General features: G+C 33.6%; 1 protein-coding gene across 1 annotated transcript in view; it reads left to right on the top strand.

The window, feature by feature from the left end:
* The window catches only part of LOC132725296 (leucine-rich repeat-containing protein 74A-like), a 28866-nt gene extending 11115 nt beyond the window's left edge, over positions 1–17751 (top strand). Inside the window, exons 5-14 of the mRNA XM_060710396.1 lie at positions 1021–1070; positions 1674–1755; positions 5698–5783; positions 6532–6726; positions 7272–7364; positions 8695–8812; positions 9427–9563; positions 9962–10053; positions 11235–11395; positions 17540–17751. Coding sequence (XP_060566379.1) covers positions 1021–1070; positions 1674–1755; positions 5698–5783; positions 6532–6726; positions 7272–7364; positions 8695–8812; positions 9427–9563; positions 9962–10053; positions 11235–11395; positions 17540–17751 — 1226 coding nt within the window. The remainder of the gene's footprint in view (positions 1–1020; positions 1071–1673; positions 1756–5697; positions 5784–6531; positions 6727–7271; positions 7365–8694; positions 8813–9426; positions 9564–9961; positions 10054–11234; positions 11396–17539) is intronic.
* Positions 17752–23903: the final 6152 nt, after the last annotated feature.

Raw genomic sequence — 23903 nt, 5'->3', positions numbered from 1 at the left:
TGGTGATGAAGATGGAGGTTATTGTATTTACAATTCAGTATTTACGTTATGTGACATATACGTTGGTATTTTTATTTTTATATGCGCATATTTGGTAAGTGACAAGTACGTTTTGGTGAGCATAGAGAAACTCAATCCAACCGAATATGGCACATTTTATGTTCCATGTTTGGTTAGAGAATGTGCCATATTCGACCGAATGTGTCACACATTTGAACCGTATATGTCATACCTGTGCCATATTCGGTCCGTGACATATACGGTTCGACAAATCCCACCCAGTGTAAAATAACGTCTTTTTGCGCCTTTATTACATTATTTTCTTATTTTAAAAAACACAAGACAAAACAGAACGTTATTATTAATATTGTTGCCTTGAAATGGCTTTGTAAACTATCTTATCGAAGGGAGTAAAAATAAAAGCAGCATATACATATAGTCTCTAACTAGTGTTTATTGGCAGCTTTACAACGGCTTTTTTCTTCTTCTTTGTGTAAAGTGACAAAATAACGAGAAGTGTAAGAATAGTTGTTTAATCAAGGGGAATGTAAGATAAATGACCATTTCCGTTTCTTTTTATACCAGCCCGCATAGCTCAATCGGTTAAAGCGCGAGACTTTTAATCTCGAAATTGTGGGTTCGATTCCCGGGCTGGCCAACTAAAATTACTTATCAGTTTTCGGATAAGACTTTAAATCGAGGTCCCGTGTATAAGTGCTTACACACTTGGCACGTTAAAGAACCAGGGGAAGCTTCTGGAATTGGGGCATCTTTGTCTATCTTGCACTATCCTCCAAAATATGAAATGACTAATACTCTTCTGGAGGACTCTTCCATCTGGGCAACCGGTGGCGAGTATAAATAAACTCAAATACACACACAAATCGTTTCTTTTCTTTAATTTAAATTCTACATTAATTAACACTTATCAAATTATAACAAAAAATCTTAAAACGATTCCGTTTATGCTCTTTTGTTTATTATTTCTTATAAATCAATTTATACTTTATATTTAATTAGGTAATAAGTTAGATGACAACGCCTCATGGTATATAACTTCCAGCATCGGGGTAAGTTTAACGACTAAAAGTAGTTCGAAAATGTTTCACATAATAGGTAATAAAAATCACTATCTACATCGAATGAGTTATTTAGTAAAAACGTAAATAAACGAGTGCCACAAAATATTATCATTAGTAATAATCACCATTGTTGTCAATGTTTGGGATATCACTGACAGATTGAATCGGGGTGGGGGTGCGTACATAATTATATCAGTAGTTTTCCTCATTATTTAGCGTTTAAAAGACGAATTGTTTTTATTGACATTCAAGCCGGAAGTGACATTTAATTGCTAAAATAATGTAACACGTGACAGACATAGTTTCGAAAATCAGAAATGATGATGATGATTATAAACTTACTGTTGTTGGTGTTGTTCTCGATGATAATTGCAGTTATGATGTTGATGATTGCAATGATGATGCTAACGATAATAATGGCTATAATGATGCTAATGATGATGATGATGATGATGATGGTGACTATGATGATGATGTTTATGAGGGCGATGATGATAATGATGGGGTGGCGATGATTATAATGATCATGATTGCAATAATGATGATGGTTGCCATAACGACGATGATGATACATTTACTGTCTATTTGCAGAGCAACGAAAGTATGACGCATTTGGACATAAGTTATAACGAATTAGGAGAGCAAGCGGGGGTACTGATGGGTTCGGCATTAGGTACAGTTAAATATTTAAGTATTTATAGAAGCCCTGGACTGTAATAATGACTTGTGACTGATGACTTTTAACTTATGACTTTTGACTTATAAATTCAAATAATTCGAGTGGGTATTTGCGTGGAAAGATGACCGACGTCATACGGTTTAATGCCGACAGAAAATAACATGTAAAATTGAACAAAATTAACGCATTGTCTAACATGAACTCTCTCAAAAAGGAATTTTCAATATTAAGTTTTGTGGAACCGGGTTGCAGTGAGCATCTCGAATTGTCGTCAGTTTTGTAATTAAAAGGAAAAGTAAGTTATTATTGTTTGCTAATATATAAAATGCCCTTTAACATGTAGATTAATCTAAAAACTCTTATAACGATGTTAACTGCCAATGTTTTATAACTGGGATATTATGATGCTTCAATGTATTGAAGATATATCCACTACAAATGTCCAGACTTTCATTCCTTGTATTAAGCTAATATATTTAATATTTGAGTGTTGGAAACCAAAAGTTTTATATTTAGGAGAAAATCGTGTAATGAGCGGTAATGTTTTATTCCTTACAGATAATGAATTTTGACAGAAGGGAAAACGAAGAGGTTCCAAGTCATTTAAATTATATTGGCACTTCTGGATACGATAACTAAGCGTTGTACCAACTAATTCACCGAATGAAGCTGTAGATCAGATATTAAATATTTCGATCTTGGCACCGGCTAAGAGTATATTATAATATGAAAGTAAAGCGTTATGAATGGCGTTATGAACGTAAGTAAGTGGTTAGATCACAAAGGTACACATCTGAGAAAAACTCGCCGTCTTAAAAGGAGTGTTTATTGTGCAAAGAGTTCAAACAATAATTGTCATTTGGATGGGTATGATAAATTTAAACTATTTGGGTTTTGTGTCATCGGTGCAATTGGTGGTAGAAGACTCATCTGGCTTGAAGTATCAGATACAAACAATAATCCAAAACTGATTCTGAAGAATTTTCTTGATTAACTGAAGAAACTTGTAAAGACAATTAGGATTTTGAGGTGTGATGCTGGGTCAGAGAACTCGTTAGTATGCCTTTTACAACAATTCTATCGGCACGATGCAACTGACGCTTTTGCATGACAAAGGAGTTTTATAATTTTAATAAGTACCTCTCATCAGCATTTCGATTGTTTTTTGGGTTCTTTACGACAACAGGGTTTACAATGGCGGGTGAGCTTCTTTAAAAACTTGCGCGATTCTGGACGAGCTAAACCCGGTTATTTGTGCATATATAAAATTTGTTTTATTGATCTAATTAAAACACATCCTGACCGCAATGCACAAAACTGGAATACACACGTGATAAGATGTTGATATTGAGTTGAATTATGGAAAACGTACGTAATGTTCTTTTTACCAGAAATATTTGGTACCAAAGGTTACGGACAAATATTGATAAAAATTGTCAAAAACGTATTGCGTCCAGAAGAAATTTAAAGAGTTGGCACAGCTTTTGAAGCCTGACCTTCGTATGCTACACGATGCTGATACTGTTTTAGGACTATTTTTCGAACTAAATGAATTGGTGAGACAGTCACACTAAAAACAAGATTTATTGCATGGTATAGTTGAAAGGTGTTCTTTATGCCTATAAATGAAGGCGAATGCAGAGACTTCATGGGGTTTATGACAAATTATATGATGCTTTTTGTTTTAACAATCACGTAATTTGTTGAGGTATAAAATACAAACATTAAATTATTGAGACAAACATTGTTTTATATCTTTAGCGTTGAAAGTTTCATCGTTTATGATTGAAATGATAAATTGTCACATTAGTTTATTCTTTTTTTAAAAGTTTAATGATGCTAAGATCATCGATTATATGTCTGTAATTCAGACATGCAATACTTAGTTTTGTACAAGAGCTACGGCCCCTTGAGGGTTTTTTTTATATAAAAATTTTGAGATAAACAGCCACAAACATTTAAACAAACAGTTTGATAAAGCAACACGGTAAACAATGTTGTTTCGCAATTCTCTGCACACGTTCTTTTATGTTAGTGTTGCTGCTGCCTTTATGTAAATTCATCTCTCAATGCAATGGTCACTGACTTTGCAACAATGACTGCTGAGACGACATATGTGTTTCCCCTTGCAGAAATTGCTGGGAAAGATATAAAAACACAACCGAATCATTATGTATCATATACTGGTTATTCCAAACTTGCACATGCGGTATTTAAACTAGAGCTTCGTGAATCGGGGCATCATACTCCCGAAGGATGAGCCGTCTGTAATTGGGCCAATGTGGCCTTAACCTTTGACCTACTTACACGATTTGAATAAGGATCATCAATGGCCAACCATGACATCAATAATGGTGGCCCTAAGCTGGAAAGGTTTCAATTTATTGAGCGGACGAAGATTTTGTTATCAAGGTCCCTGTGACCTTGTTTTTTGACCACAAAATCAATAAGGATCATCTATGGGTCATTGCAATCCATGATACCAAGAAAGGTTATCCTAAGTGGAATAAGCTTTAAGTTATTGAGCGGACAAAACTTGGCTAACGGACAAACAGACAGACAGACAGACGAACGGACGATATGCACCAAAACGAAGGCCAATGACCTTAACTAATCATACTTGTGTCTTGTTTGAAGTATCATTACAAAAACATAAGTCGATTTCAAGTAATGTTTAAGTTTCTTTTTATAAGAATTGAAGTTTGGCAGGTTGGATGACTCTTGCTTAGGATACTAGTATACTGAGATTTGAAGCTTTAAGATTAAAGGGTATGGGTGATAAAACACGTATCAACCACTTTATAAAATTTACTTAGAATCAGTAAGTAAACAATATCATTTATTCATTAAAATGTTTTGAAACACACATGATGTAAATACACATATTTTTGTTCATAATTCATCCATTTTGCAACAAAGAAAAAACCTTTGGGCTACTTTTTTATCATTTTTGTTGGTACAAAGTCAACAGCTTCTCCGGACAAGATTTTACAAAACTTTAATGTCTTACCAGTAGGGGCCATATTCACAAAGTATCTTTACTAGATTCCGATACAAGGGAAACTTAAGTCAAATTTTTTAACTTGCAGTATTTTGTTTGTAATTTCTTTATGAAATATTCATATTCAGACCTTTTTTCATAAAGTAAAAACAATGTATCACATATGGCTGAAATTTTAATATGTCACAGTTATACATTGAGAACAAAGGCAGACACAGGACCACGCAGGACATGTTTGGTGATCTTAGCTAATGATGGTCGTAATTTGTTTTAAGTTTCTTAGTAGAAGCATACGAGTCTTTGAGATATATTAGAAATACATGAACTTGCATGTAAATTTTAAACCAAGATTTTCTAAGTTGAAAAGAGGGCATAACTTGGTCTTAGTGATGGAATGAGTCAATGTGATTTGTTTGAAGTAGCATTGCAAAAGAATAAGACCTTTTAAATGTGAAGGTACAACTTGTATGCAAATTCTTAACCAAGACTTTCTAAGTTAAATGAGGCATAACTTGATCAAAATGATGGTCAGAGAAATGGGACATGGTCAGTGACCTTAGCTAATAATGCGTGTCACTTGTTTGAAGTATCAAAAGGGGCATAACTTGATCAAAATGCTGGTCAAAGTAATGGTGCTTTGTCAGTGAAGTTGATGTCAAGTTGTGTCAAGTTTTAATGCAAGAGCATAAGGATTTATTAAAATATATTGATTGATTCACATGCCGACGCCATGGTGAGTACGTGTAGGACTTTTACATGACACTCTCTTTGTATACAAAAATTCAAGGCCCTAGGTCTGTGGTTACAGAGGAGAAGGTTTTATTAAAATCACTTAAATGCCAGTAAAATGACTTACTTCGACTTAGTCTTAATTCACTATTATATGATTTTGCAAACGAAAATAAATACAAAATGTAGTAGGTTTATATTTTCAGCTCGAAACACAAAACTGGGTTACCTAAACATGAGTTGGAACAAAGTGTGTGGCAAAGGTGGAGTAGCAATATTTAGAGCACTAATGGTAAGCGATAAATTGTTCTATTCAATATATATTATTATAATAATCGGTTGTGAAGACAGGTTTGAGGCTCTTTTAATCATTCTCAAGACCACTTGCTTGAACCAACCAGTGCCAGGAAACAGGGTCTTAACTGCAGAAGAGTTAAAAATCTGGAAACAAAGTGATCCCTCGGAAGCATTAATCACAACAAAATTACAACAACAGTATCGCCGACTCGGTTTGATTGAGTCTGTACATGAGGGATAATGAATAAGTGCAACATCTCTCACGCTCCCTTACACCGGCTTGAGCGGTACTCAATTCTCAACGGCATCAATGATCCCGAAGGACCAGAAAAGTTTAACAAAACTGAAGTGAAGTACGGGGCAACTTTTTACAGCTGCCACACAACACTTGACACCTGCTGTTGTGAAGTATAAAAATCTGGAAACAAAAGCCCACGATTCCCAAGTAAGTACAGGTATCTCTGCCGTTTCTCTTAAATGCACAAAAGAGTATGCCTTTCTAATGACAAAATAGCGTAGACAATTTAATAACTGTTCGCTTTATCTTACTGTTAGTTTTTACATTTTTTTTTCAGCTGAAGTTCGTTGTTGTTTTTTAGATTTATATTTTTTTCAGACAGCGAATTAATGTATTTTAGTTGAAATGGGCATTGAGATACAAAACACGAGACTACAAAGCTTATAAGCCAACAGACGTTTGTCATCATTTCCGTAAAATTATGTTGATTTTAAAATGATTTCAGCTGAATACTACTCTGGAAGTGTTGAACATTTCTTGGAATGGTCTTGGTTATGACGGTGCAGTGGCACTCAGTAAGTGCCTTAAGAGAAATGTTGGACTAACTGACCTCGATGTGTCTAATAACAGACTCAATTGGAGATGCGCTTTCCTAATGGCTGAAGGTCTAAGAAGTAATGCTACCCTTGTAAAATTGAAGGTATGTCAACAGTATTTGCCACTTAAGTATTAAAATACTACAGTTTTTTTTAAAGAAAATATTCTTTAAATATTCCCAATTCATAATAGCCCGATGCTTATGCATCGATATTGCAAGTGTCAGTTTGTTGTAATGTGTAAATAAAAATGATGTGTAGTTTCTACTATATCCTTGTTATATTAAATAGATTCCTACTCAAATTCTCATTTACGTGTGCTTTTGTTAATTTACATAATTTCTGAGTCGAATATAATGTATACTCAACAAAATGCCCAACCTATGAGTTTTTGCGATATTATCTGAAAACTTATTGTGGTATCATTTTGTATTAATATGGAAATAAAAAATCAAAGCAATGTTGTGGGGAAAAACGTCTTTTTTATTTCTTCATCTAAAAACATACGTTGCATTTCATTAAAACTACCCCACCCACTTACTCGTAAAGTTTTAAATGTTTTCTTTCCATGTTCTATGTTTATTTTCACATTTCATTACTTATATATTTTCATAGACATTACATAGAACGTAAGTATTGTTTCTTTCAGATTGGACACAATCCTCTTACAACAACTGGCGGGATGGATATATTAGAAGCCGTTTCAATAGAAGAAAGCGCCATATGTCTTCTAGACTTTACAGTAAGTCCACGTTTGACCAAGAGCATTATTCAAAGACTCCCAGATGAATGTCTGTGGCTGAGAGGTGAATGTTTGTGGATGAGAGGAAAATGCTTGTAGCTGAGTGCCGAAAGTATGTGGATGTGTGCTAAATACATCTGGCTGTATGCTGAGTGTCTGTGATATTGTTGTCTGTGAATTATTTGGCCCTATCTGTGAGTTCAATGTACTCTGTTCTGTTTGCATTGGTAGGACAATTTCTGTCATGCTACACTAAACATCATAGGTGTACATAATTGTTCATGAATAATTATTCATGCAGAATATTCTCCAGGACTTGTAACTTTCAAAATTGATGCATTCAGTCCTTCTACAATGAGATGACCATCCCCCACACCACTGATAATATATATTATGCCCTGAAGGGTGGCATATTAAAATCGAACCGTCCGTCTGTCAGTCCGTCCGTCCGAGCAAACATTTTGGGTTTAGAGGCTATATAACAGTAAAGAGAACAAAAGAGAACAATAGGTTCATTCCGTGTTCAAAGGGTTAAGGGGCTAGTAGCCCTTAAGAAAACAAAGAAAATAACAAAGATAATAGCCCCTAAAGCCAAAATGTTAGAACGTCCGTCCGTCAGTCCGTCCCGCTTTATACATATAGACAGTGGTGGTCGTGTCCGCTCTGAAACTTCAGTATGCATGAAAGGATTTTAATTTTTATTTCATATATGAAATAACCATAGATGTATGGTGTGTCGCGAACAAGACTCGGGTTTCTACCGCTAAGGTCAAGGTCACTGTTGGGGTTCAAACTTTGTCATTTTTTTATGTTATATAAATATAGACGGCGGTGGTCGTGTTCGCTCTGAAACTTCAGTATGCATAGAAGGATTGCAAAGAACATAGATCACCTTCTGTGTTCATACAACGTTCTTAATTTTCCCCAGCAAAACTGCCAAGTGAAATGTCCATCTCCTTTAAGTCACCTGACTGACAGACTTTTTCCTCGGGGGGCAAATTAACTTTGTGCCCCTTTCAGTTATTTTCTTCACTGTTAAATCTTCATCTGCATTGTAGTCAATTTGTCTAACTCCTCTCCCCTTTGTCTTTGTGATGACTCTGTATTTTTCATTTGAAAAGTGCTGCCATTCAATATATAGCTTGTAGGTTGCCTTCTACCGCCTTCTACCGTGTCCTTTTTTCTTCTGAAAAGCACAAAACTGACAATATAAGCGATGATCTTAATAGATTTTTTTTGTTTTTGTTTGTTTTGTTTTTTCAACGTATAACTATATAGACACAGTTTCATTTTTATTATTAAAGAACCTTAGAATAAATTTCACTTTCAGGAAATACCAGTTTTAGGAGCGGCTGATCTACTTGCGGCGACCATTAGCAGGCGGAGAACATTCAAATTCATACACGGGGGAATCGTTCCTACGCATGACAAATTAGGACAGCGTCTTGGTAAACAAACTTCATGAGTATTCACAGTTAAATTGTTATTCCTTGTAAGGCTGTAATAGTTTTGTTTGGAGTGTAAGTTCTTTTGGCATGTGCTCTTAAAACGTTGGAAAACTCGTGTTTAAATAACTATTCTTTTGGGGTCACACGACTAACCGAAATACCCCAAGAATACTCGATAACGATATAAGAAAGCAACCTCTGTCATTATGAATATTGTATCGCGGTAATACTTAATGAAATACTCACTACGTGTGATTTTATGATACACGTTCCTTAGGCAGTATTAATAATATGCATGTATAAAGACCTAACGCTAATGACAACAAAGGTACCTAAATGTCGTCACAACAACAATTAGCCAGCATTCAGGATTCGAATATGAGAATAACCGATTTCCATACATTCTAATTAACAGGCATCCGTGTTGGTATATTTGACATATATTTTATATTTCCTTGAGTAGAACAAATTTGTTAAGAGTAGTTTAAATGATTTAAGTTCAAGGAAAATTCAGCAGCAGCTATTTAACACAACTAACCTCTATACGTACATGCTGCTGATAAATGGGCACTGTGTCATGGAGAGTAATGAGCTGTATTGTATCTTTAAAACAGGCAGGGAATTAAATCCCATGTTACGAATTATAGAGTATCTCCGCTTGTTGGGTCTACGACCATTAGAACTTATGAAGTCATTTGACAAAACATCTTCGTTTGAATTACCAAGACAGGATTTTATCGATCAAATCAAGGTGAGTATAATGAGTTCTGCAAGAATGATGCGATAGAATTTCAAGTGTTAAGTGAAAAGTCGCCGTATAATATTTACTGTGTCGGGGTGACTTTTAAACAAAAGAAAACAAGCAAATAAAAATTATAATTATGAACCGTCAAATAAAATGGAATAGAAATAGAAAAAAATATATAGAATTAATTGAAAGAAAAAGATACATGACTTAATGGTAGATGCCCTCTGAAGAAAGTTCCTCTTAGCATGTATATACATGTACATACAAGTATCACCTTAATCACCTAAATCATATGAACATGATATTTCAAAAAGACAAAAATAAAAGTTTGCATGAACTCTCATGTCTCGTCCATATTTCATTAAATTAAATTGCTGTTTTTGTTGTTGTTGTATTTTCAGAAGATTGGCGTGAAATTACATCCTTATGAAATAGACGCACTAGCAAATTCAATATCCGGGAAAGGATACAATAAAAATGTTATTAACTACAGGTCATTTAATAGTTATTTATATATTTATCATATATAACTACATTCAATACTATTATATGATGTGACATTATTATTTTATATTATACAAATATGGACTTTTTAGCTATTGACTATGATGTGATATGCACATATCACACCATATTCAACAGCTAAAAAGTACATATCTGTTTTATTATATAATTTATAAATAGCTTTTATATGGCTAATATAAATATATATCAAATCTGTCTTTGCATACGACGGAAATCATTTTTTCTTTCAGCTTGTCTTTTTTTTCCAAAACTAGGCCCTTTCTTTTGAATGAGCATATTGGCATGCTAAACCCTTTTGTTCTTAAAAATGTAAAGACGGTAATTAAAATAGACTAATTGACTCTTATTTACACATCACTTAACGTTTTTTTTTTCAGAATAATAACAATAAACTTGGCGTGACATGACGTCACGTCATAGTCTTGCGTCTGTCGTGGCTTTCCAGAAAATCTATAAGGATAAAAAAATAGTGAAGGTACTCAAAATTTGCTACAAAGAAATTTGCTTGTTAGCCAATCAGGGAAATGCATTTCAAAGCTATTTATAGATTATATAATAAAATTAAATATATTTTTTCATCTCTACCATGATCAGACTTTGTATTCAGTACAGTTCTTTACATCGTGCTTGTAGCAAGAAAATTATGTATTGCTACTTCTCAGGAGCCTTTCTGTCATTTTAAGACAGAACGAAAAGACTGGAAGGGCTAACGTATTAGTAAATATAAATTTTTGAAAATGCCATGTAAGCTAAACTTTACCAATCTTTCAGAGTGAAGCTATTGTCAATAAATTTGCAGTAACTGTTCAGAATAAGATTTTAAATGCATCCCAGTGAAAGAAGATTCTGAAATTCATTGTTCCTTCATTATTTCCTATTTTATTTATTTATTTGCCTATCTAAAAAAACAATTAAAGAAGAACAACAAAATCGAATGTATTAATTGCAAACTAAAATATTTCTTCGCTGTTTACAGAGGTTTGCTCCCTTTTCTAATTTACAATTTACTTTTATTTTGGTCTCGTTTTTATGCATTTTATAACAAATGATAACAAAAGTAACACGTAGGTCTATCGTACCTGATATGTTAATGTGTTAAGTAACATTAAACTGTGAATTACAGTCAACAAGACGTACATGACATTTCAGGAAACTTTCTGTGGCAGTACGGGATGTAGTAAAGGACGAACGAGATCGTAAGCTACGAGAGCGGGAGGAATGGCTGCAGATTAAAACATATCACGAAAGTATTTTAAAGAAAGGAACTTTGGATGAATACATGAGTCATTCCGGAAGTACACGATTGATAGGTTAGTTTTTCATTTGTGTTTATTTAAATCATTTTCTTACAAAATTATAAACAGTTACCCATTTAATGATTTGTCATTAAAACATGTTCAGTGTCAAATAGTAATACATTGTAAAAATAACCCGTTTCATTAACCTGTAGAAAGTTGGCCCCTTTTAAAGATTCAAACTGACTATTACCACGTTGTTTTTGTGACATAATTAATATAATTATTAGTTCCTACCGGTTTAAACGGAGGGGCTTTAGGATTTACCCTCCGTCTGTCAGTCCGCCCGCCCGTTCGTCAGTCCACAAAACTGGATTCTGTGATAACGCAGAAAGTTCTGAAATATTTTTATGTAACATAATGTATTGGTAGATGGCGGTTTGGAGATTATGCACGTTATTTTTAAGCTCGATTATAGGGAGTATCGGCATATCCTTCACAGTCAGCGTGGGCGACCTCGTCCAAATTTCTGATTCCAACTCTATAAGATTTTTTTCTATATAAGCAAAGAACGCTGGAAACGTGCGTTCTTCTACGATAATGCACTCGCGCTTCTTATTTCCTCCCTCTTTATTTTCAAACCGACACGTTGACGGCAACATTTTGTTTGAAAAATCAGATTAATAAAAAACAACTTTTTGTTGAATTTTGTTCTGAAAACAGTCCAGAATGGTAGAAAATGGTCAAACTAAGAAAATAAATCCGAACATCAATATCTTTAGTTCAGTCATTAACGCTGAACAGACGTTTAAAGTGTTTAAAGTGATGTTTATGTGACGTTACAATGTAACGCCAAACAGCGCGTGCAAAAACAGTCAAAACAAAAACCTTTTTAATTGTTGCAAACCATTAAAAAATCACATTTATTTCACTATGAATAGTCCGTATTTGCTTGAAAAATATAAAGTGAAATAAAATAAACACACAAAACTTTATATACGTTTTCAAAATTCAACATTCTCTAAGTTTTTCTGCAAGTCCTTCACTTAACGACAGCTTTTTTCAATCGATTGGAATAGCTTTCAGAAAGAACGTTTCTATTGGAAACTCTGAGGCGAAAACAAATTTAACCACCATATATATACTAGGACGAAAAAGAAACGCCGGGTACATAAAATATGCAACACATATTTTATTGCTTGGCCTAAAATAATGAAAATCGGTCAGATTTATATAATGCCCCATGTCGTCAGAGTTTGCCAGCAATTTCTTGCCCACAGTAACATACACACCCACTCGATTGGCCAGCATTCAGCTCCAGATTTGTCACAATTGAACATTTGTGGGGACGAACTGGTAGGAGGGTAAGGAGACGTCCAAATGCCCCCACTTTATCATGTCCAGCTCACACATGCCTTGCATGAAGAATGGAATAATCATCCCCATGGCCATGATTAACACCCTGGTGAATTCCATGCATAGACGGACCAGGGCTGCCACAAGCTGCGCATGGGAGGACACACAAGATACTGATATTCCGGGCCCGTGTTCGCCAAAACCAGAAGGGTCATCGTTAAAAAATGGGGTAATTTTTCACATAATCAGCATCGGAAATCGGATTTGAAACTTTCAAACAGCTGGTTTCCATACAGATGACATTTCATACAAAAATGAATATAATAATCCAATAATACAATTTATCCCTTAAAACAATCATTATAGGTTACCCGGCGTTTCTTTTTCGTCCTAGTATATATAGTCCAACAATATTTTTTTCTTGACATGTTAGAATGAAAATAGATATTAATTCTTCTTGCATTAAAGTAAAATGATGCACGTTTTTTTCGTTCAAATGCTTTTTGTTAATCACTCAGGCCTATCGGCCGTCGTGATTATATTCCGACTCATTTGAACTCAAACCATGCATTATTCTACGAATTGATATCTATTTCCTGATTAAACTTTTTATACACTAAAGAATTTTTTCACTATAAGTTCTTTATTTCCAAAGGCATGTTCTTCAAACTTCAAGCACATGTTTCTGATCACCAACCACATTATATGTGACAATGTTCACAGCTCAGAATTATCAGAATTACCCCCCTTGAACTAAAAAAATATCACGAAAAATGTTTGTTTTTTGGTTTGTTTTGTTTTTATGCTCCCCGAAGTCGCCGCTTTGTCCGTCCGTCCGTCCGGATGTCCGAGCAAACATTTTGGGTTTAGGGGTTATATAACAGTATAGAGAACAAAAGAGAACAATAGGTTTATTCCGTGATCAAAGTGTTTATGGGCTAGTAGCCCTTAAGAAAACAAAGAAAATAGCCCCTAAACCCAAAATGTTGGAACATTCGTCCGTCCTTCCGCTTTCTTTTCCGGGACATAACTCTGAAACCACAAGAGGTATCAACATGCAACTTTGTGGGTTGATAGATCTCATTTGGAAGATGTACAGTGCACAGGAACTGTAACTCTGCCTTCCCTTATTTTGGAGTGATTGCTCTTTGTTAATTTTTACACTTTGTCCGGGACATTACTCTGATAAAACTTGAAACTTTTTAGGTAGACAGACACTTTGAACTTTGTCCGTGACATAACTCTGAAACCATTAGAGGTATCAACAAGAAACTTTATAGAAAAATAGATCTCATAATGTCAATGTGCAGTGCAAAAGAATCATAAATCTGCCATGCCTAATTTTTGGGTTATTGTCCTTTGTTCATTTTAACACTTTGAACTCTGTCTGGGACATTACTCTTACACTATGAAAGATATCAACATGAAACTTTATAGGTAGATATATCTCATTGGGTAGAAATGCAGTGCAAAAGAACGATAAATATTCCTCCTTAATTTTGGAGTTATTGCTCTTTGTTAATTTTTTACACTTTGAACATTGTCCAGGACATAGCTCTGTAAGTATAAGAGATATAAACAAGACACTTTGTAAGTAGATAGATCTCATTAGGTAAATGTGTAGTGCATAAGAACTGTAACTCTGCCTTCCCTGATTTTGGAGTTATCGCCCTTTATCAAACCACCATAAAACCAATTTCCTTCAAACAAAATAGAGTGAACTTCTTACAGGAATAATCGGGAAATCAGGATTAATATTCACGTAGTACAATCAGGTCCGTAAAAAAGAAAGGAGCTATTAATTTACCGGAAAAAACTACGGGCGATTTCAAAATGATAAAACTATGATATAACAATTCGTCAAAATGGCCTTTCTGATATTTTTTTTGATATTTTTTTTGTATATAAAGAATGCAATTTATTGCTGAATATGTCTGCATTCCAATTACTGCAAAATTTTCCAGTTCGTTATTCATTACTATAGCGCAACCGATTCGTTTCGTTTCAGACTCGCTAAACTGAAACTACTTCTATAAATAGATTTTCGGACACAATTTTATTAGGGTCATCCATTCATAGATTTCGAATTCATGTACAGTAATAAAATACATTTGTATCATAGTTTGGGGACCTTTCTGTTGAAAATGTGTCAGGTACATATACATGCACAGTGCGTTAACTAGAGTGCAGGTATTAGTTACTCGCACTCCAGAGCATGCCTATTGATTGGCTCATTTTTGCTGGGGTTTACTTATTGTGAAGGCAGATAAAGGAAAAGCGATAGAAACGTCATTTTCAGATGCTCGTTAATTGGTTCCTTTTTCTGGGGTTTTAACAGGGAGCGTGATTTTATGTTTGACTATGATACAAAAGAGAAAGAACATCAAAACACTCGGCAATCTGATTAATACTCGGGGGCTACACCCCCTCGTATGAATCAGATAGCCTCGTGTTTCGATGCTCTTTCTATTACATATACTTCAAAATAACTGGTAATTTCCTGTAGAAGAATCAAATGTAAGAAATAAATTTCCGAATGGAAGTTTATTTTCTGTTTTGTCTTTTATACTGCCTTCGTCGTGAAATTTGCCCCGTTCTCGTGTATAAATATGACATGTTGCGAATCAACGACGGGAAAACCAATATATGACTTTACATAGAAGAAATCGGAAGGGATTCTTCATTCCGAATTTATTTTTAGCTGTAAATCGAAAGGATTAATTTATAAAAAATCAGGTCAATAGACTAAAAAAGTAAATACAACTCAGCGCCTGTGTGAACATGAATCTTTGTAGGTAGTTAGATCTCATTACGAAGATATGCAATGCAAAGCAATCATAACTCTGCCTTGCTTATTTTTTGGAGATTGCCTTTTTTCAATTTTTCACTGTGAAATTTGTCCGGGACATAACTCTAGAATTTTAAGAGATATCAACATAAAACTTTGTAGGTGAATAGCTCTCATCGCGTAGATAATTAATTATGCAGCGCAAAGAAAAGTAACTCTTCTCTACCTATTTTTTGAATGAATGCACTTTGAACTTTTCTGTGTCAAAAACCTAATCGGGGAGCATCATCCGGTTCAACCGGCTCTTTGTGTTTTCTTTTTTTTTAATGTATCTACTTCGGACTTCAGATATATGTTTCTTATTGTCACTATATCATGTGTGAGAAGGTACAATACTCTAGCTTGACTACTGACAGAATTATGTTCCCCTTGAACTTATTATATTCCATAATATTTTAATCAGGTAGGATAATTGGATCAAAAACCAACACAAATTAAGTATCAAAACATGTTTCGCTTTATTAAGCTTCCTCAGTTGATACATATATAAAAATGTTAATATTTTAATCAAAATTCTTCATTTTTTAAAGGATTTACTTCAAGCTTTAAACTCCCACATCATAATCATTTACGTTTATATAAATCTAGCGTCCATATTTCTAGAATAATCTCCTCTTTATACTTTGAATTTCCTTATTCTTTCTTCCATTTGGATTTACTTATAAGCAACACCTAAATCATATGTGATGAGATTTGTAAGTCTAGTGCCTGTGTTTCCATGATTATTTTTATTTTGAACATGACATTTATTTGAAAATTGTTATATATTTTTTTAATTTTCTTCTTTGTTACTATAAATGGTATATTTGAAAATGTGATTTTTTTTCACTTTTCTTCTTTGTTACTATAAATGGAATTTACTTCAAAATTAAGATAATTGTTCTTTGTCATCACTCACATTATATATGGCCCGCCCTGTTCATAAGTCTAGCATCTTTATTTCAAGAGTTATTTACTCTTTAGTTTAAGAAGTGTGATTTTAAAAAATGCTTTATTCTGGTAACAACCGGAGATGTTTGAAGAATTAACCTTAGAGTGACTGTCAGTCTGTCTGTCGGTTTCTAAAAACAGTTTCCTCAGATAACTTTTAAAGAACTTGGAATTTATCCAACAAATGTACTTAAAATAGAGAAAGTTGAAACATTAGTTATACATATTCATCCTTAGAAAATCGTTTGATTATTTTTGTATAAACATAATTTTCTCACTAGGCAGGGAAACTTAACACATTACTATGATACATACAAACTAAGAACTCAAAAGATTTCAGTTCATTCATGTCTTCCACAATGACATAATTGAGTGACCAATGGCCCTTCAGAATGTTACTGAGGTTTAACCGGTAGGGACTTTTTTATTACTTGCAATACTATGATAATTGCTTGTTTTCCTTTGTTTTTATGTAGCTATCGGTTTTAACTGATTTTCAATATTTGTGTTTTTTTATTCTATTTTGTGTAAAAAAGTCTTAAGAGTAGTTGGCTTTTATTGATTGACAACTATCTTCCTTGTTCACTACTGACAAAGTGAACATTAATCACAGTATGATTGAATACTCGCACGGTAAAGAATACTTAAAAACCATGGACTCAATGACTACTACTCACACAGGGTATGTCATTCATCCAGTGATCATTACTTGTGTACGGCAAAATATTACCTGTCACACAGAATACTGCACGTTTGTTACGTCGGTTTTATTGTTTATAACCATAAACTATGATGTACTGCTGCTGTAAATTTATGAAGCATTTTCATACCTTATCGTGTTTCGCTTAATTATATATTAGTATTTGTTTATATACTGATACACGTATAACAAAGAAATTAGAGAGGATATGTTTCGTTTCTTTAGCATAAATCATGTTCATTGTCATATGATGGTCCATGTTGAAGCACGAGGTATGAATATACAATAACACCATTTAAAACTAATTAAATAGTTGTTTACCAAACACTTTTCATCTAAAAAATAAAAATATGTGTATATGTTGTTTTGTTATTTTTGGTTTTAGAACCAGTGGACTCGTTAAAAATGAAAAGTTTCCAAACTATCGGTCCTAGTTTGGCATCATACAACAGTAGCCGATCCAAACCAGGGTCAGTGAGTTCCAGTAAATTACAGCTGTCGTTATGTTCACAACTGGTTATGTCAAAAGGAGCACTTGGAACCGGCAAACAGATGCAGCAGAAGAAAAAATTAAAGAAAATGATATCAAACGTTTGAAAACGTTAAATAGAAATACAACGGAAGGGATCATTTAAACGTTATGCAAAATGAGATAAATACAACCGTTACGTTAAAATTATGCATCACCGTATCTTTTTTTGTACAGACATCTTTTCGCCTTTTGAATATGCATCTTTTCAAACTTTATACATCTGCAAACTAACAATTTGAAATACATTTAAGAAAGAATTAATAGTTGTGTAGTTAAACAAAACCGAAAATATACGTCCGTTTGATGAAACACCACTGGGCTCGTCATTGGCAGTGAGATGGTGACACAAATTTCCGGAGAGGACATTTTACATGCATAAAGAGAGAAAGATGTGTGTTTTATATCATGCAAATGTTCATGGTCTCAACAATGAGACGTTGTGTCGCGCCAATCAACAAGGACTCAAAGTCAAATGTCAAGATCAGATGTAAAAGCTTGTAAAACTTCGAAGGGCACTAAAGATTTTAATATAACGTGGCACAAATGTTCACAAGTATAAAAGTGCGTGTATGGACAATTTAGTAGTGTTGAATTGAAGGGTTCTTAATAATGAGACTTAGTGTTACCAGCATAATCAAGGTCAGTATGTTCAAGGTCAAGGTCAATTACTGAAATGTTAAGTTTTTGTCTGAAGCGTTTCTTCCACAGACATGGATAGATTTTAACATGCACTTGATGCAAAAAATCACCACAAGGAGAAGTGCGAGCATGGGCTTAGTTTCTATATGGTCGCTCTTTATCTTCATATATAATAACATCAAACAGGTGTGTGTGTGTGTGTGTGTGTGTGTGTGTGTGTGCGCGTGCGTGTGCGTGTATGTGTGTGTGTGTGCGTGGCTTGTTTGTTTGTTTGTTGTTTTTTATCTTGAAAATGAACATAAAAATAATCTCTACATTCATAGAGGGATTTTGTTATAACTTGGCATAGATGTTCACCATTGTGTGACGGTGTTTAGCAATTTGGTAGACTTTATCTTGAATATTTGGATTTGTATGTAAATGTTCACTATTCTTAGGCTCGAGTATATTTTCTGACAAATTGGCTTGTTTAAATATATATTTTGCCACTTTATTAAGTTGTGTATTGTGAAATTTACTCTACTGTACACTCACATCGTTTTGAAATGTTATGTAAAAGTGTCTCTGTTATTTTACACGCAATTATTTACAAGTAATCAGTATACAAAATAAAACTTTTCAGTAGATTAAGCGTTGTGTTTTTTTGCACAAAGTTGCTGATTAACATCCCTGTCAAGTTTGTAAACGTTTTTAGAGCTGCATGTGACACAACATGGGAACGCACGCACAGACAAGGGCAAATCTAAATGTCCCCTAGAGTGGGGGCATAAAAGGCAAAAGCAAAATATTTCAGGCTAGTCCATTTTATCGTTAACATATGCACTGGCCGATTAATTGAAAAATTGTGATTCCTTCCAAAAACAGAAAATACCCACCTATTTTAAAAGTACTGAAATAAATCTGGTTCTATCAGCTCTAATCGTAAGTATTGTTTTGAAGATATTGATTCATATTTACCATATAATTGTGTATAACATGTTAGGAAATAAAAAATGACATTTTATATTTTTTTCCATATTATTGACCAGTATTATCACTTAAATAGAAAATGTTCACATCATCATTATCATGATTATTATTATAATTATTATTATTATTATTATTATTATTATGGTCTTGCTAATGAGCTGAAAACTGTCATATTAGCCTGAGAACAAAGGCTGAAGGCTAATATGACAGTCTAAAGCCCAATTACAAGGCCATTATGGAAACACTTAATTAATGACAATTTTATTGATTAACTGAACATAATCTAAAAAAAGGCAAGTACATTGTGAACAAAAAATAACTGTGAAATTACGTTGTTTTAACAGTATCTCAAAAATGTGACTTTTTCAATGAATAAAAAGCAGATTCATAATGGCCGAGCTGGAGAGCAAATCAAATGTCTCCAATCTCATAATAGCCGACTTTTCTCATACAGGCCGTACTTTTGGCATAATGACCTTGTTTTCTGTTCATAATGTCGTGGTGAACTTCATATTAGCCTTACATTTGAAGTGAAAACATGCCTAATATTGAAAAGTTTATTAACAAAACAAAATTATATTGTTTATTACCTGGGACTTAAGATACAGTAGTTATATTTCAAGTCCCATATTTATACAGAAAAGAGAACACACTGGAATGACAAGTTCGAGATGAATTTTAAAAAGACCAAATTCATGATTTTTTTAATACGCGCAAAAATAATGGTGCGTTAAAACAACCATGTATAAATTTGCATGCCATGTTGATATGGTGAAACATTCTTTATTAATATAATGGAAGACTGTTACCTGACTTTTAGACAGGTTTGAGGAAATTCACTAACATCATGTTCATGCCAGTCAAAGATATAAAAGCTACTTGAAATTGGTGATAGATAAAGAGCTATTGTTAATTCGATACCAATCTACTTTTTGTTGAATTGCTTCAAAATCGTCGTCTGACCCACTTGTGTGTTTACAGTCCTATCAAAAAACATATAACACCTCATGTTAAAAACTGCAGACGAAAGTTTCTGTTGTTAAAATGTCATAGTATTGGGCAAATTGACATTCCACTCAAACCATCTTAAAATCAATTGCCTTGAAACAAAAAATAATTAACTTCTTACAGCAAAGAATCAGGAAATTAGAGTCAATTAAAGAAATCACGTTAGTGCAATCAATTCCTTAAAAAGAAAAAGGAGCTATTAATTTACTGGGAAGAACCTATTGCAAAAATTGGTTTGATTGAGCCTGTTCATGGACGGTAATGGAATGTGCAAGTTACCGTCCACGCCCCCTAGCACCGGCTTAAGCAGAATTTAACATTTTAACACAAAAATGGTGAAATTTTTTCATACGGCGGTTATCATAGCACCTTCAATGTGACACGAGTGTCATTCCATGAAAAGCGACGTATGGTCCCCAAGTGAAAGAATGTGTGTGCCCTAAACGAGAAAACAATGGGCGGAACTAAATAAAAAAAATGAATTTTGAAAGGGGATCTGAGGTTAAGAAGCCTGCATATCACAGACAAGACGTCAAAAGACAAATTTAAAAGGCAGGCAACATATCCTAAGGGTGATTAAACAGTATTCAAATAGGAATACTGGAACTACCTAAATTGAAAAAGGCCAAATACAAGAAACTTAAATACAATCTTAAATATATACACAACTATAATGTCGTGCTGAACAATCTTCAAGGATCGAAAATATAACATCATTGATAAAATGTACGGGGAGACTTTTTACAGCCGCCAAATGGCACAAATAACACGGATGTGACAATGAAATAGTGAAAAACAGAATCCCTAGGATTTTGAAGACGAGAAAAGAAAGTATCCGTTATTATCATTAGCGGTGTTGTTAACGGAATAGAAAGTCCACCATAACAAGAGTGTTGTTGACATTTAATTAATTAAGGGAAAAGAAATATATTTTAAATACTTTTTGTCTGATTAAAACTCTCAAATTTACAGTATATCATTCACTACTGTTATGTATAAATGTCTTGGCCTAGGGTAACATTGATCGACTTTCTTTGCAGAAAATAATCTCGAACCTTTACGGCCTCGACTACAATTTTGTAGAGAAAATACAAATTAACAAAAAACTATGAATCGAGACATAATATTTTGTAATATGATATTAAACGTGATCAAAAGCTTGAATTGTCGCAATAGATATTAAATTTGAAATATTATCTAAGGTTTATCATAACAGATACACTTTTTGCACAATGACATTTAAATTACGAGGGCTGTTCGAAAAGAATTGCTTATTGTCCTTTATCTCGTGATCCACGCGGGACACGATAAAAACCAATGCATACCTGTATAGGGTAATTCAATACCTACACAACGGTGTATAAATGTACATGTTAGACTAAGTGTAAGACATACAATTTGACATTTAAATAAACGCAGTCATTGACCACTGTAGTAAAAATGGTTAGTAGAAACGTCGACAAAAAAGATAAAATACGGGCTTACATCAAAGCTTGCTCAAAACTAGGATGCTCTTTGAAGCAGTTGATGACTGAAATGTCTACTGCTTATGGGCCTTCTTGTGTGTCTTATGACACAGTTAGGCGACAGAAAAAGAAAAGTGAGTCTGTTGTAGAATGCATCAAAAATGCACCAAAATCAGGTAGGTCAAAATCTGCATCTCGTAACGAAGTCGTTTCAAAATAAAGGATATCATTAAAGGAGATGTCAGATTAATAGTTCGTGATATTGCACGAAAGGTAGGCATATCACTATCAACGGTTCCCTTTATTTTGAAGAAGCATTTGAAAGTTAGAAAGATTTCTGCAAGATGGGTGCCACATCTGTTGACCGATGAGCAAAAGAGGCAACGGGTTAAGATGGCCAAAGAGCTGCTTCAAATGTTTAAAAAATATGACAATAAAAACAGTTGCATTACCTCTGAATTTTTCAGCTGATCTATTTTTTTACCTTGAGAAATTAGAACACAAGTTAATTTTGAATAAATTTATATTATCTTGCATAATTATCTTTCTTTTGTATCGTTTTCTTTTGAGCTGATTAGGATAGTGATGTGCGGACAAAATTCTAAAAGCCGCCTTTTATGTGATTAAGCTATGTCAATTGTGCATTTTTTTATTTTGTTTGAACTTGGTAATTAACTTGTCTGATGCCTTTAATGGCTTTTTTCAAATTTAATGCTTTATTGTTGATCCTTTGCTTATAAAAAGTTCATGTATCGTTTAAAATGGATATAATTACTTAATGCCAAATACATTGGGATAAACTATTACGAGCATGTCGGCACTGTCTGTATATAAATAAGACACGTAGTACACAATTATTGGTTAACAGTTTGTGTACGACATTGACTTAAGGTATTAGAACCCTAATGGGCACTATAAGGAACTAAAAAATTGACATCATAGGTCAGATGTATACCTTAAAGTACACCTGTATGCAAAATTTAAATAAAGTTTACCGTACGGAAATCAAGTTATGGCCACTTTTCTGAACTCAAGCTAGGACGTTATGAGGGCCCTTTTTTAGAAATGAGGAACCTTTAAATAATCTGCAATAACTTTCTAATGAAAAAATGTTTTCCCATTAATTTTTGGTAAGAAACAAATAGTACCATTCAGCTAACAATCCACATAAGCAAAATTATGGTTTCTACTTAAAATTTATTTAATATGTATAAAAATGTTACCCTACCTCACCCATTTTTACCACGTGTCTGACCATTTTTCTACTAACGGAGCCTTATTTAAAAAATTCTTAAAATTTACCCAAATGAGTGCCTGTTTTCAAAGTTTCCCTAAATTTTTAAAAAAGTATATTGGTTGATCTTGTAAAATATGAAATACTTTTACCGTCTAGTTTTGATTATATTACACTTTGAAAATATCAGGTACCATATTTATTACAAGATTTAGCATAATTTAGCCAATAAATACCTATATAAATTAAAAAATCAAAATTAAACACTTTTTTCTTTCCAAATGGGACATAAGAGATACATAAGTAATGTAAAAAGAAAAAAAGAAAGAAAAAAAAAGTTTACCCTTCTGGGGATTGAACCCATGGCCCTCATTTTCAATGTAGTTAACAGTAGTTCTAGCCTATTTGAATACTCTTCAACGCGGAGGTAATGCATTAGGATGCTAATACCTTAAGGGAAGCGTACCCGTCCTGTCAGAGTATAAGACGAGAAATACTATAAAAGTAATAATATTTTCGTGTCGTAACGATTAACCCTTAATTTCAATTTCCTCAACTGTGCAGATCTGAACAGACATTCGTTTAGGTAGTATTTTGTTTAGTTCTCCCTAATTCGATTCCTTTGCAGCCATTTAACGCGCTTGTAAAATACACATATGATTTTATATAGCCTGCGTGTTGTTTCATATATCTGTTTTATTGTATTCTTTAAAATGTTTTAGTATATTTTAACGAAATAAATAAATATATCTGTCTAAAAATCAGGAAACAAAGTGATCCCTCGGAAGCATTAATCACAACAAAATGACAGAAGAATTGAAGACTCGGTTTGATTGAGTCTGTACATGAGGGATAATGAAAACGTGCAACATCCCTCACGCTCCGCAGCAACGGCTTGAGC

This window comes from Ruditapes philippinarum, unplaced genomic scaffold (assembly GCF_026571515.1).
Source record: "Ruditapes philippinarum isolate M1 unplaced genomic scaffold, ASM2657151v2 ctg6579_1_1_1_1, whole genome shotgun sequence".
Taxonomy (NCBI): Eukaryota; Metazoa; Mollusca; class Bivalvia; order Venerida; family Veneridae; genus Ruditapes; species Ruditapes philippinarum.
This window is presented reverse-complemented; position numbering and strand designations above follow the sequence as displayed.